At 39.2% G+C, this 14699-nt stretch overlaps 1 protein-coding gene across 1 annotated transcript; it reads left to right on the top strand.

Moving 5' to 3' along the window:
• The first annotated feature begins 6192 nt into the window (after positions 1–6192).
• LOC109468649 lies at positions 6193–14602 on the top strand. The gene is made up of 4 exons (XM_019766972.1): positions 6193–6493; positions 12893–12991; positions 13593–13723; positions 13956–14602. Exons 1-3 carry the CDS (start codon positions 6359–6361, stop codon positions 13713–13715), a joined length of 357 nt encoding a protein of 118 aa, XP_019622531.1. The 5' UTR covers positions 6193–6358; the 3' UTR covers positions 13716–13723; positions 13956–14602.
• The last annotated feature ends 97 nt before the right edge of the window (positions 14603–14699 follow it).

Below are 14699 nucleotides of genomic sequence, written 5' to 3'. Positions count from 1 at the left end.
GCTTTGGCTCTCAGAGCGCCCAAGTCAGATGCCTCAGTCTTCACCCTATTAACCAATGGCGACGCCGGTAGACAATGATTGACAGCTTTGTAGTGGCTTGAATTTTCGCGCCAAATGGTATCAGGTTACAGCTATATTTGGCAACTCAGGTGGGCAACAATTGGCTTGTAGTTAGTTTCTGATTGGTTGACTGAATTTTTCGCTCTAAATGGTGACGGTCCTGTCGCAGTTTATTGTTACTGACTGTAAACTACACATTACAACAGTCGTCTGGTGAAAGTGCAATGAAAACAGCAAACTGGTACTTTTTGAGCAGCTTTGTCTCTCATAATTTCTACACTAGATGCTTCTGTACATTATTTACCCAACATGAAAACATGAGAGACATACACAATAACAAATGGCGCGAAATTCAGACTGATGGTGCCAAATTTTTCGCGCCAAATAGTATCGGGTTTCACCAGTGCACCCAGGGGTGGAGGGCTGACAGGGAGCTTTTGCTTGGATGATTGTTCTATGCTCAACGCACCAACTATTGGCTAGAAATGCTGAGTTAGTGTAACGAAATACTGCCAACTGATACTAGTGCTAGAATTTTGGTCAAGATTACATGTAACTGATTTATAGAGGACTACCATGGACTCAACAGCTATGTTGAATCAGGTAATGACTCCTAGGACACAAAAAGTAGATTTTTAAAAAAAATCAATAAATGTTTATATGGTTTGTGAAAATTAATTAAAAAAAAACTAGAAAAACTGCAAGTTTGTGGTTATTATTGTGACTCGTAAACGGGGAGAAAACCATCACTTTTAGAACATTTTCAGAAGTTTACGTACGTATTAGTTGGTTGTTTTGTTTTGTGGGGAAAGAAAGCAAGAGGGTAAATTAAGAGTATTTTTATCCGTCCCCGGTTGGCCATTAATAATATCAACCAGGTTGATTGGCAACTATGGCTGTATGTACGTCGGCCAAACCAATGAGTGAACAATTAAATCATAAAGAGGGTAATATTTTTTAATTAATTCATATTTGTAGCTTTTCTAGTTATAATCCAGCCATCTAAGATTGAAAGGACCATATACTACAACGAGGTCAGAATAAGGACAAGGAACTTTTTTATTGTGAAATATCTGAGCATATGGAACTCAATTACTGAATTCAAGCACCGAATAATGCCAAATAGCCCTCGGTAGTTTCACTCGTAATTTAAAATATGAATTATAGACCGGAGAAGGCCAACTTGAATATAATCTAAAGAGCACCATGAGGCATCCTATAGGAAGTCAAAGAAACTCAATGTAATTTACGCATTCATTTTATTTAGAAACGTGTTGGATCCTGGAGTTACTTCTTACCAATACCAAAACATAAACATGAAAAAATAAATTCGTTGCTTTGACATGGTAGAATTGAAAAAAGCCAGGATTCATCAGTCATAACCAATGGTATAGACCCAGTATTCTATAATATTGATTTTAATAGTCAGGTTCCAGGTACCTTTGGCTTTGGCTCTAACCGTAGATTATTCAGAACTCGATGTCACCAGTCATCATTTTGCATTCTACCCGCAGACGTAAACGTATAATATATTTATAATTTCTCATCCTCGTAGATGAAAGAAACTCATTGTAGATCTAACTGCCACAAGTGAATAGTTTTCAATATACCTTGCGCAAGTTTGAACAGGGTTTCACTGTATGTATATGATTAATGACGAGGCTAGCGTTCTTGTCTGTTGAAAAATGATCGTTCAGTGTCTGCAATAAAATTATTTCTACACCACCTGTCCTACCATCTATGGACTAATTCCCTGGATTTAAAGACCGTGAAATTTTGCGTGGGCGGACGAAAGCCCAGGAAGAACAGCTGTTATATATGGAAGGAAAACTTGACCTTAGGCGATTCCAATTTCCTGAACGCCATAACATGTTGATGATCAACAACCCCTCAAGCTATCTAATCGTGGAGTCCAGAATGATGAAGCGCTTGTATGTAGCAGAATTCAGAACATCTGGGACCAGGATTTCCAAACACATAGAATGCAGATGGTCGAATGCAGTAGACTATCTGGTTCGTTCGCAAACCATGAGTGTTCAGGTCTGCGGACAATGAAACTCCACAGGCAAAATAATTTATCATTTTAGCCCGCAGAAAGTTTTGACGGAAACTAGAACTCGTCCATCGAACGAGTTAGAATCTAGACTAGTGTAGTACCGTCTGATATGACGAGACTGTTACATCACCGTAAGCACTGTGAAAGTCACAGCATAACATAAGCACTTATTTTTTTCCTGTTCGTTCCTTCGCCTTGTAGCCTGGTTTGAAACTTTTACCACGAATTAGTACGAACTGTTGCGAAGTACATAACAGAAATTACAAGTTTATAGTCATGATTCAGTATGATTTATGGCTTTTACTACACCCAAGTTTACTACATCGATTTATCATTCACGTGTATGCTTGGTCTTTAAACTGGTTTACTGGCACATAGTAAAGGTCGATAGGCTATTGTGTGATTAGTTCATAACAGCTATCGGTGACTCATGACAATAGAAGGGGTGGTAATATCGATAAATCAATGTAATGACACACTTGTCGTGATGAAAGACCTGGGGTTTATAATCCATACCGATCCCAGTAAAAAAGAGCACCAATGTATTTGCTCCATTTTGATCTCAACAGTTCCACGGCCTCATACCTTTGCAACATGATGTTAACCATTCTGTTAAAAATTACGACTGATGAACTCTGGGCACCCCAAAATTGATAAAAACAAAATGACAAAAAAGAGAGTCTGGTTCAGTAAGGTCAGAGGTCACTGTTTGGAGAAGAAGACGAAACGTAGCAAAAACAATATGTTTTCTTTCGGTAAACTTAAAAAAATGTGTGGGATATGATGCGGTGCTGACGTAAGCGCCAGACAGTTTTGTCAACACAATATTTGTCGATAGACGTCACATTCTGAACCACATCGATTGAGCACTGTCGTCGTTTGACGCCCTAATCGTCGCAGACCTCTAGGCGGTATATGGCGGTAATTACGAAAGGTCGATGGCCTTTCACCAATGGGAATAAAGTCCAATTAAATCTCATGCCACCACCGATATCAGCATGCCCTGGCGATGTCAATATAGCTGAATTCAGCCTGTCCTGGAGTGAATCACTTCATCATTTCCTGTCTACGGTCGTTAAAATCCAATAATAGGGCAAAGATCAGCCTTGAACAACGTCATTGATATCCAATTGAATAAAACAACCGCCATGTTGGCCATGTGTACTGTAGTGGTTGACTCGGTGAGTCGTACCGTACCTACGCAGAGCCTGGTACCTACGTATCCTAAATGAGCATTCTAGAATATTCTGGAATTCGAATGACTCACTTGATCAAGGTTAGAGAGGGGGGGGGGCTATTTTTTTTATTCTCGTACTAGATAAGGTCATGCCTATTAGCAGCATTGCAGAAGCCACTCTTTATATCAAGTTAGCATTTACAAGTCTGTTCTGCCATTTAGATTTGTCTAAACTGCTGTTGTGGCGAATATGGGCCATGCCCTGAGAGTACATCGCTGGAAGATTGCTTTTGTTTTGAAGGGCATATCTATATGAAGATCAAATTACTCATGCATGTGAGGAAGTCTACAGACATTGTGGTTGAAAGCCATCGCAAGCAAGACCCAGATGTCCCGGAAAGTAGCCACCTGCGGTGGTAAAGTGTACAAGTCAAGAGCACTGATCGACAGAACCGGAGCATGCCAAGGTAGCAACAAGAAATGAAATTATTGAATTTGGTGCCTATGATTCTTTTTTGTAACTCTTACTAATGGCTATAGAGAGAGCCAATGACAGAAACCGATATTCAATTTCCTACATAGCAAATTACTATAGTTGGTAAGTGGAAACACTATATGTGTTACATGCCATATTTATTCTTGACCTCCTTTTTTGAAAAAATAAAAACTATAGCCACCAAACCACGAGACCCATCGGTCCAAATATAATAAAACGTATCCCCTTTTATAAACATGGTTATTATTGAGATTTTTGTTCTGACGCTGTTCTGATAATACATACCTGAAAACAGATATTTTCTTTAAAAAGTGCACAGTGTGATTTGTAGAAAGTATTGCTTCGTGGACACAGTAACCGATGACAGTTAACGTTTCCATCTATAGTGGTGTTCAACAGGAAATTAAAAGGCACCGTCCAATGCGTCAACGCATAACTTGCCAGAGGGAAAATATAGGCTTCCGTATTGGATGGATATCTTTCAGGTGCGGGGTTACTTTATTATTAGGCCTGTGGCATAGTCTGAGAAATGATTTCTATATATCCCATACGGCCGTGCTTTATACGATATAGAAAGGACGTAGCATATAGAATGTGATAAGGTTTGGATTAGATACAAAGTTCTTGAAAACTATTGCAAACTGAAGTACGGAACTGCTGCAAAAAAATAAGGCCTGTATTAGTTATTTGTTGGTCTCTGATTAATATTGTAATGATGAGGGTCTCCATTTGATGACTATTTTGTTGTTGCCTAATCCAGTACTTTATTACAAAAGCATTACACATGATTATTACGATTGGCACAATTGCTTTTTCATAGAGGTCGGTGTGTTTCTACCTCAAACTGCTGATGAACAATGTTAGCATCTACATTATGCTTCTAGTGTCCGGGTAGTGCTGTTAAAAATCCCGGATATCAAGAAGAGTGTGAAACATCTGATTGTAAATCAGTGACCTAGTCATAATAAATGCAATTACCCAATCTAGAATTTACATTCAAATAAATCAACCCAAATCAATACGGTTTAACTGGATTATCATACAGCTCTTCATATGTACATATTTACTGCCAATTACAACAGGATTGTCTCTTAATCCTATGTAATATACGAGAAAGACGCCTACGCATAATCGACACTGACTGGGAGAACATGGTTGGTTGTATTTCATGGCATCACCAAATTCCCAAATGATTTAAAAGCATGGATGCACATCCATCTTCAAATGGGTTGCTTTTTTCACGCATAACTGCATGACGTCGAATCGACACTCAGCACCCATTCTCTCAATTGTGACATGCACATGCTTTTAATCAACCTCTTCCATCCATTTTATCTAGAATTATGCAAACTGTTTGCTGTGTTAAGTCGTGTTAAGATGTTTTAAAGATTTATATCATGCAGCTAGAATGTTGCCATTTTGTTTCAAAATTCTTTACACTGGCATTAACAAATGAACCTTAGTCTGCAAGTTGAATATCACCTAGTTCCCCCTTTGTCAATGAGGGCCATCGAATAGCTTTAGCTTTGGAGTAAATGTTCAACTCTGATGGCTCAATTACAACTATAAGTTGAGTTCAAAACAAGAAACAATATCACCAACTACTAGTAGGAACTGTTGAATCATTGCAGCCAAGCTCCAAGGGTCGTACTTTTTCATAAATCTGGCCAGAGCATGCCCTGGCCTTTGCACGAGCCATTGCCACATGATAGATTATCTTTTCACACCGTAGTCACCATCTACCGATATTTTACCACGTTCTTCACCCTTCTGCTCTTTTTCTACAGTTTCTATTCGCACTTCATCGCTGAGGGAAGCACTGGTCGTACATCAAATACCTCATCTCCATGAGCCGTATCTTTCCAGTAGACCTCACAATTCAATTTGATATCCCCTGTGTATACGTACATATCTGACCACCTCTAGGCAGATGATGCATCTCTGTCAGGAAGGTTCCCTGTCAAATTTCTCATCCAACGCAATATATATTTTTGGTTAACAGCCAAGTGATTTGGAATTCCTCAGGCAAACCTGTTTACGATGTTTATCAAGTTATTACTCGATGATAGTTCTCTAGTTGTCATTCTATCGTCATACTTTTTTTTGTTAGGATACAGATTTCTTTGAACACATCAGCTGCATCATTTTGTATGCGAAGATAATTTTCTGACCACGCCTGTCTAGTTTCCTCACAGTCGCCTCCACTTTGCTTCGTTTCAAGCTGAACGACCCAAAACTTCGCAGCCAATGAGCAAAGTCCTTTGAGACTTTCTCAACATCCCATGGAGAATATATCGTGAAAACCTTTTACCAGGAAAACCCCGCCTTCCGTTTCCTAGCTTGATGGTAATATGCTGCAGCCGTCTACGGAGTTAATCCTCTAGCGTCACCTACTGACAACTTTATCGCCTGGGGCGCTCATTTCTCATCTATTACATTATTGATCCTGGTATAAATCCCGCCTCCAACAGTGGTGAGTCCACAGAGTGGTACAGGCAGTACGCAGATTGCTTGACAGCTAGAGAGGAAGGCACGCGTTTATATAGCTGGTTATATCACTGCAAAGACAATGGCGCTGAAGGCATTTCAAGTAGTAACTTTTGCTACGACGCTTGTGGTGGTTCTTTCGGTGATGTCTTCCGTTTGGGCAGAGGAGGAGGAGAACTTCTTACCCGTTGAGGAAAGAAGCGAAGAGGAAGATGAGGTAATCTGTGTGCTTGTCTCCTTTGAGTAGTTTTATCTGTGTGATTTGCTAGCATTGCTGCTCATCAAGCAGCTGTAGTTATCCTGCTTTCTTCAACCACTTTAATTTTCGAAGTGTCATAGTACCACCACTATTGGTGTCGAGGTTACTACATGTGTATAATTATATAATTGACTGGAATTCTTGAACTTCCAAACGATGACTCAGGCAGTGCAGTGAAGAAGTTTTCTATAGGCTCACCACTTACTTTTCGGGGCTGATCTTAGTAGTGAAGGACAAAAGCGGATGTCGTAGATGCTTGCGTTTTAGAATACTTCTTTCGCGTCTTGGCTGCATTTGCTAAAAGACTAATAAAAACTTAGGACTTTTTTTTAATATTGCATGCCTGTTTGGCCCCTCGCTTGATTCGTAAAAATGTGACCGTTATGAATGGTCTAAACAAAGACTCGTGACTGTAATATGTCGCTAACTAAGATAGAATATCTCGTCTTCCGGCCGCGTTGATACTCTTGAGACTTGATAGCTTTGGGACATGACCAAACTTAATTCTCTCCAATTTATGCAGGCTGAATGGCTTTGTGTAGTTGATGGTATCGCGTTGGGCATTCGAACGTCACAACTTCAGTAATTGTACGGATAATTGTAAAGAGAAAAGTTGTGAGTAAATCTGACTGTATCGCCAAAAAGTAATTACATGATCAAGTCGTTGTTTGATAATCTCGTACATCCATAAAGTCTCTATTTATTGATACTATCAAAACATAAATAATATAAGCTTACTGGCATTTACGAAAAGGAGATTCCATGTAAGATAGTGTAAGGAAATGATTCATTTCTCAGGTCTAGGTGTAAAAAAAAAAGCTACGTCAAGGCCTATGATTTATAGCACCCTCCATGAGCAAGAAACATGTTTTGCACAGCAAGCATCGATATATACGGGCCACTAAAGCCGTTTTTACCTAACATAATCCCGTTCCATATCTTTGCTTCATTACGGGAAATGGCTCTAGAGTACGAACAGAAATTGTTTCCTCGATATAACATCTTTACACTTTGCCCTTGGCTTCGGAAAATCAATTACCCGGAAAATGAAAGGTTTCCCGAAATCGTGTGTAGTGTCGCTTTGGGTCGGTTGTTTCTTTAACTCTGAGACCGTAGTCGTGCATTACATGAACACATAGCGTCAAGGTTTGAGAGATTCCCCGGAAATTTAAAAAAAAATGAATTCAAACCAGATAGTTTTTCAATACGAATCAAGCAAGCATGAACAGTTTACTATCAAAGCTGTCGAAGGTAATGCCGGAAAAATATATTGGACTCGCCAAATGTCACGTTTTCATTCCACATAGATCGCAGGGTGCATTTTGGCGTGGGTTCCACTTCGATTGCTTCGAGCAGGATGTAATAAAACCTCGTCGTTAACAGATCTTACGCAACTCGTCGAATCACGGCCATGAAATTGCACCATTTTTTGTCCATACGTGAGTGAAGAAGTAAAAAGGAAAGCTGTGGAGGTGTGCTGCTGCGTGGGTCTGTGGGTGGCAACCGCATTCAAATCATACCCTGTGATTGTTTTCGGAAAAAGCTATTTAGAGTGATAGTAGGTACAATGAAACGGTAGCAGACTAATTCTTTGTAGTCACCAGATGACTTCCTTGAATAATTTGTAGACTGCATGCTGTGCGAATGATGGCTCTATTAGAGCTGTTATCTAAAAATAATTGGCCATAATCTACCGTGTCATCAGATCGTCGCCAGGCTTATTAACGTTAATCCCTTTTGCTGCCTTCTCATTATCATCCAAATCATCCCAATCTTGCCTCGTGTGACTGTCTGTGTGCTAGATAATAAGAATAGGTGTGGTATACCGGTAACATTGTACAATGGTACGAGTTAAGGTACCTCAAAACTAGTTTTGTACAGGGAAATCTTTTGGAGTACGTCATGTAAAATTACAAATCTACACCTTTTTGTGTACGCTATCATTTTCAAATGTTTTCAAAGTACACAAAACACAACTGCATGACGCTGCCACACAGTAAAACATGTCTTCTTTTATTGTCTTGTTTACCCCAAATCCAAAGATGACAGCTTTATATTTAAAGCAGAGGCTGGTCACTTCACAAACCAAGTAACCACCACACCACCCACTGTGCCAGTGATATATATTGATCGGAACATAAGATTATAATGAAGACGAATGAAAACACCATGGGTCTGACTTGATGACAATTTGTTACCACGTTGTACCAATACACGGTGTAATTACTATGTTTACTTAACAAAGGGATATCGATCAAGGTGGGGCAGAGATGAAACAACAAATGGTGTTCATAAAAAGGATTTGCATGAAAATTGCTGTTTAAAGTGTAATATGGCAAGTAGCAAGTTTTCGTCAAATTCAGAAAGTTTTGCTGCTTCTGCATCTGTAAAGCTGGCATGACTGCCCTTTGGTGTAACACACCATCTAACACTTCTAACATTCCTGTTGACGTCATATGTATACTTATATTTCAAGCAGCGTCATTTGATGTCTTTATTGACGTCAATGCATAAATTTTAAAAGCACTTCCCGATGTAAATCAATACAGGATACAAATCAGAAGAGTGACGTCAGAAATGAATAAACCATGCGGTGTGTAGTGAAATTATTTCTCAAAACCCTTGAAAACGACACATGTCTTAATGTAGTACAGCTCATTGCTTCTTTTATTGGAGCGTAAAGTAAAACCAATGGGACCATGCACTTTCTGCTCCAATGGTTAACCGCATTTATGTCCACAGTAAAGGAATCGTACACCCCAGCAGTCACTGCACATTCACATTTAGCAAAGCCCCCAATAGTGTCATCTAATCTTATTCGGGTCAGTGGTTGATTCTTTTGCAAGGAACTACATCGACAGATGTGTTACGCAGATGCATTTGGCATATACTGTCATCTTTGTTGCCATCGACGACTATTAAACTTCTGGCTATACAATCGCCATTCCCATGGTCATGATCACAGAACGAATCGCCGCTTTATGGGAGACTAGGCGTCTTGTCTGCCTGCATGTGTGTGTGAAGCGATTTCTAAAACCCCGTCTCGCACAAGATAGAACTGATCAAATCATTGGACAAGAAGGGCCATTTCTTTATCACCTAGTACGTACCGCACATACAAGTTTTGTGCATCTACTAGACGACCTCGTGATGTTTGGATCATAGTCTCATTGTTAAAAAGATTAAGTCGGAAACTATAAAATTCTATAACTCATGTCTAGAATATTTAGCCTCAAAATATAGATTATACTAAAATTTTTACAGACACTGTTCGAACTTTCAGCAGATGTAAACCGATTGTTTTGACCTAAAAGTGCAGTCTTCAAGCTATTGCCCGATGACGACCTGATAGTGCACTCACCTGTGAAACATTTGATTGTAGCAATATTCTGTATTGAAAAACTTTTGGGGGTTTTGTCTCAGTAACAATAGCCATTGGCATTTGCATTATTTTTCCCTTGATACATCTTTTCTTCCAGTCAGGTAGTCATGGGGTTGCTTCTGTAAATGTTTTAAGAAACTGTAATGTATTGTGCAACCATGCAGTACTAGACTATCAGCTTTGAGGCAAGTGTTTGTTATGTACACAAAGTAAGTACTGTGAATCCATATTTCTGACGTAAATGTTGTTCGCAAATCAATACCCTAATCGTTGAAATTACCCTTAAATTATGCATAAAAAACCAAGACATTCTATAAACAATAGAAAACAACAACTCTGTAGCCGTCAGTACTGGTTGATGGATTGCCACATTTCCTACGATTCTCGTTAGACAGGGAACCCAGCTATATAGAAACGATACTAAAAGATTTAAAACCAAATAAGAGCAGGGTGTAACAGCAACAGTGACTGAGCAAAGTACTTACGGCAACATTTATAAAACATTGATCAAGGACATCTATTTCTCATCCACTGATCCATATTATGATAGAATAGCTGAAGCAGCAGGGACGTATGCGTTCATGTACCTCTTCAGTTTGTCCACTCCAAGTAGTGCAGCATTCACCACCCGGGACGTTTATAGGCAAATGTAACCTCTAGCCAGTACCAATTTCGCGTAGTTTATTGGACCTAGCTCCACACAATCAATAGCGCATACTTCAAAGGCGTTTAGAATGCTGCTGATTGCATTTTAGAGCCATCATGTTACCGATTTAGCAATCCCTTCACACCGCCTTTCAATAACATGCGCTTTTCTTTAATTTCAGCTACACAACAAGACACCGTGACAACCATACTGATTCTTAGAGTGTTCAAGAAAAAAAATATATACGTTGAAAATAAAAAGAAGCAAACCGTACAACTAACTAGAGGGCATAGATAAATTACTTGGATCTTAAAGAAACATACAACTGGTTGAAAACCAGTTCACATCGCACCATAATGCACTGGGATGAATTGCCTTAAATGTATCGACAGGCACAAGCAGAATATTGCACAGCCAAATGCAGTGCAAACATGGCAAACTCTCACTCTGAACGTTTCATCAATAACATTAAACTCATGTCATAAACTGCAAATTATTATGTAGGGATAACAAGCTGTCCTGGATATGTGTCCAGCATAGCTGTCCAAGATATGAATCAAACAGTTTACGAGGATTTACTTCTACTAGAATTTGGACATTATGAAGTTACGAACCAAACGCTATAGAACGAGTGCTATACCGTTTACTGAACACATAATTGTTTTTAATATCACCAATTGCCTTATAACTTGTATTTTCTATCTGCTTTTGAATTATTTCAATTTTACAATGAATGATTATGTTAATCGTAATATTTTCCCTTGTAATTTTTGGCTTGTGTAAAAATATTTTTAATGTTGGCAGTCAATTTCTGTAATATCGCTTCATCAATTCAGCCTTCGGGCTGCAACTGTTGTGATATAGTTGATGTCATAATAAAACATTCTATACTTTAAAAATGTCCACAATTTATCACCATATTCCTGTCAAAACACCAGGGTGAATAATTTTTCACTCTTGATAGGATTGCCAACCTCAAATAGTCCACGGCAAAACCGTTATTGTCTACTCCAGAACGTGCGGAAGAATGGGTGAGTCAGAGGTCTAGGTGCTATCGCTGGGGTATTGAGCTGTGGCTGCTCGATCTGCCAGTGATGAAGTACCCGTGATAGTGAAGAAGAGAGAATGGGCACTGATTTGATGGGTAATCTATCTCACGATCGCGACCTCTGTAGCACAAGTGCAATATCAATGCGATGAATCAAAGACCTCGAAGCAACGAGGAATCAATCTTTTCCTTTTTTCTCTCGATTGGTGCTTGAAGCGAAATATCTATGAGACGATTGCGAAGATATTAGAGGTACGGAGTTCATCATGAATAATTCAAATCTAATACATCCCGTCTTCACCCTACCTCAATAAGATACCTCCATGACAGTTTATCGACAATACAATGTACTGTATGCTGACTACTAGTATATCTAATGCTTACGATAACAACGCCGATACTTATGCATATATCTGATCAATATCGCCATAGAGTTAGAAAAACACAAAACATGTTTCACATTTTTACAATATCTGAGCGTAACTATTTGATATGTTGTGTTTTTTTAATTGTAACTCCATACGAATATTCACTTAACTAGACGTTTTGTTTGTTTTATTTACCAGTGGAATTCTGATAAATGGAAGAGCAAAATAAGATCCCTAATGTGGAGATAAATGACCAATATGTTCTCCTCTCTTTTTGTGTAAACAACATGGCCTCCAATTTAGGTCAGGCATCGATTTCAGAGGTTGCTAGATAGAGCAAGATGAGAACACCCTACAATTCATCAGATACTAATTGGTCCAACTCGTATTTCCCAGGGAAATGTCCCTTTATGCGTCACTGTTCTATATTGACGTCATATCTGGAAGCTATTTTGTGACCTACACGAAGACCAGTAATTTAATCACTAATTTTTCCAATATCTTAATGCACTACTTTCCAGCGATTACTCAGTTTAGAATGTCTGTTTAGTTATTTTTGTTCTTATCCCCAATGATTTCAAAAATTCTCCAAGCCCCCATGCTCTTCATGGCGGATTTAAATCGCCATAGGAAACTACGTATTGTGTGCAGAAATATACCACTATGATTGAAGTACTGCCATTACCATTGTGAAAACTGGTTTCTTCTTGTTATGACTGGTTCCATCCAAAACTGGTTATTGTGCTTGTCCGCAATGTCCCCATGAAAGTTCTCCAGATCAAAGCCCCCTTGCCATTCATTGCGGTTTAAATCACCATGTGTGCAAAATGATTATTACTATGATTGAGGTACAGCCGTCATCATTTTGGAAATATCTAAAACTGGTGTCTTATTGTTGTGACTGACACCTCAGGCAACCCTGGAGGAACTGCTAGCAGATATCCTGCAGAGACTACGTGTGAATGAAGAGAAGCGTGGACTCGGCAAGTTTGGAAGAAGGCCTCTTCGCCAGGTGACTGACTATGCATTACCCTGGGTGCCAGTCTGTTTCCTGGGCCTACACAGGCCAGTTTGGCGGCTTCAGGGCCAGCATGCCCCAAATGAAATTATACCACAGCCCCCGTCAGTTAATTCCAGGCCTAGCGTAACTAATGTTGTTTAGCAATACACGCCAGTACAGTGTGTGGTGTAATATAATAACACTCAATCTCGAGGTTTGTGTAATTGCCTTCTCATCATTATTGTTAGCTATTTTGCTGTTTTCTACCCAATACGTGAGGGAATCATACAAGTTATTGACATTCTGCTATAGCATGCTTTCCTGCAAACAAATCAGCTCCAACAAATCTAGAAGTCTATTCAAAAAACAATGAAAGTTACAGTAATAAGAAAGTAGTTACGTCTTCTCAAACTGGATAGATTTTTAATCAGCAGGCGTTTCGGGTGTTCATCAGTTCTAATACTAGTCGGATGAACACCCGAAACGTCTGCTGATTAAAAATCTATCCAGTTTAAGAAGACTTAACTACTTTCTTATTGCTACTACGTTTCCTGGACGAGTTATCTTCACCAACGTAATGAAAGTTACAATTCGAACATGTTTTTATCGACAGTGTAAGGGCAACAGCATGTGCAAGATTTTCTACGGCTCCAGACCCAAGACCATTTGCTCCTGCCCCAAGGACACTGAGTGTATGGCGCCCCCTAACAGCCGGTTCAAGTACCGCTGTATGTAAATGACCAGGTCGGTATCTATGCCTTTATCATCAGCATCATAAACCTTTTAACCGAGGATGGCCATTGGGGCACGGAACATACTACCCCCTTTATTTAATCTGTCAAAACTACATGGGCCTAATGTTATTAGAAAGTAATACAACAGCAAATATTAATTAATGATACAGGATTATTAAAAACTGCGAGCATTCTCGTCATACTTCCCACAACTTGCATGTCATGTCTTTGTTAATCCACAGAATAGTCAACTGACCAGACAAAGGCGAAGATCGGATTTTCTGGACTTCACCATGAAGGAGACCTACACGTCAATCTATGTAGTGTGCCGTTACATCTAGAATACATGGATACTCTATTTATACAGCGCGATTAGATCTCATATTGCAAATACCTATTGTCCGGGACGTCCTTTATTGTATATTTGATTGATGTGACATTACTGTGTAATGTGTTGGATGTGAAGGGGCGAACAATGTTAAAAAAAGAACACAAAAAGACGCGGTTTCTGTTGTAATTACAAGTGGCTGCTTTCCTGGGCAGTTGTGGAAGTATTACTTAAAACAAGGGTCCAACGATGTAATGTGAGGCCGTGACGTGAGAAAGACAGTATCTTCATCAGAAAGATATACGTAGTTCCTGGCAAACAGTATATTTCATTATTCCTCTTGCTCTCAAACAGCATACGTCATGTGGTTTAGTAGAGTTTGGAGGAATGTCGAGATGTATGTGCCGTTATATTGTGGATAGTCAGATAATCTCGTGTCGAAGTGTTATATATACAATACCTGTACGACTATGACCAAAATGGGAAAAAAATTCTGTCATTTTGTCATTTTCTGTCAATTTTTTTTTTGTCCGGAATGGACAAGGAAACAATAAAGCATTCCCTCGTAGAAATTGCGACACGATGAGTCTTATATAGTTATATGAATATGGTATTGAATGCAGGCATTTAGGGTTTGAAGATGAAGCAGTAGAGTGGT

The sequence above is a fragment of the Branchiostoma belcheri genome, unplaced genomic scaffold (genome assembly GCF_001625305.1).
Source record: "Branchiostoma belcheri isolate BF01 breed outbred unplaced genomic scaffold, Haploidv18h27 scaffold2, whole genome shotgun sequence".
NCBI lineage: Eukaryota > Metazoa > Chordata > Leptocardii > Amphioxiformes > Branchiostomatidae > Branchiostoma > Branchiostoma belcheri.
This window is presented reverse-complemented; position numbering and strand designations above follow the sequence as displayed.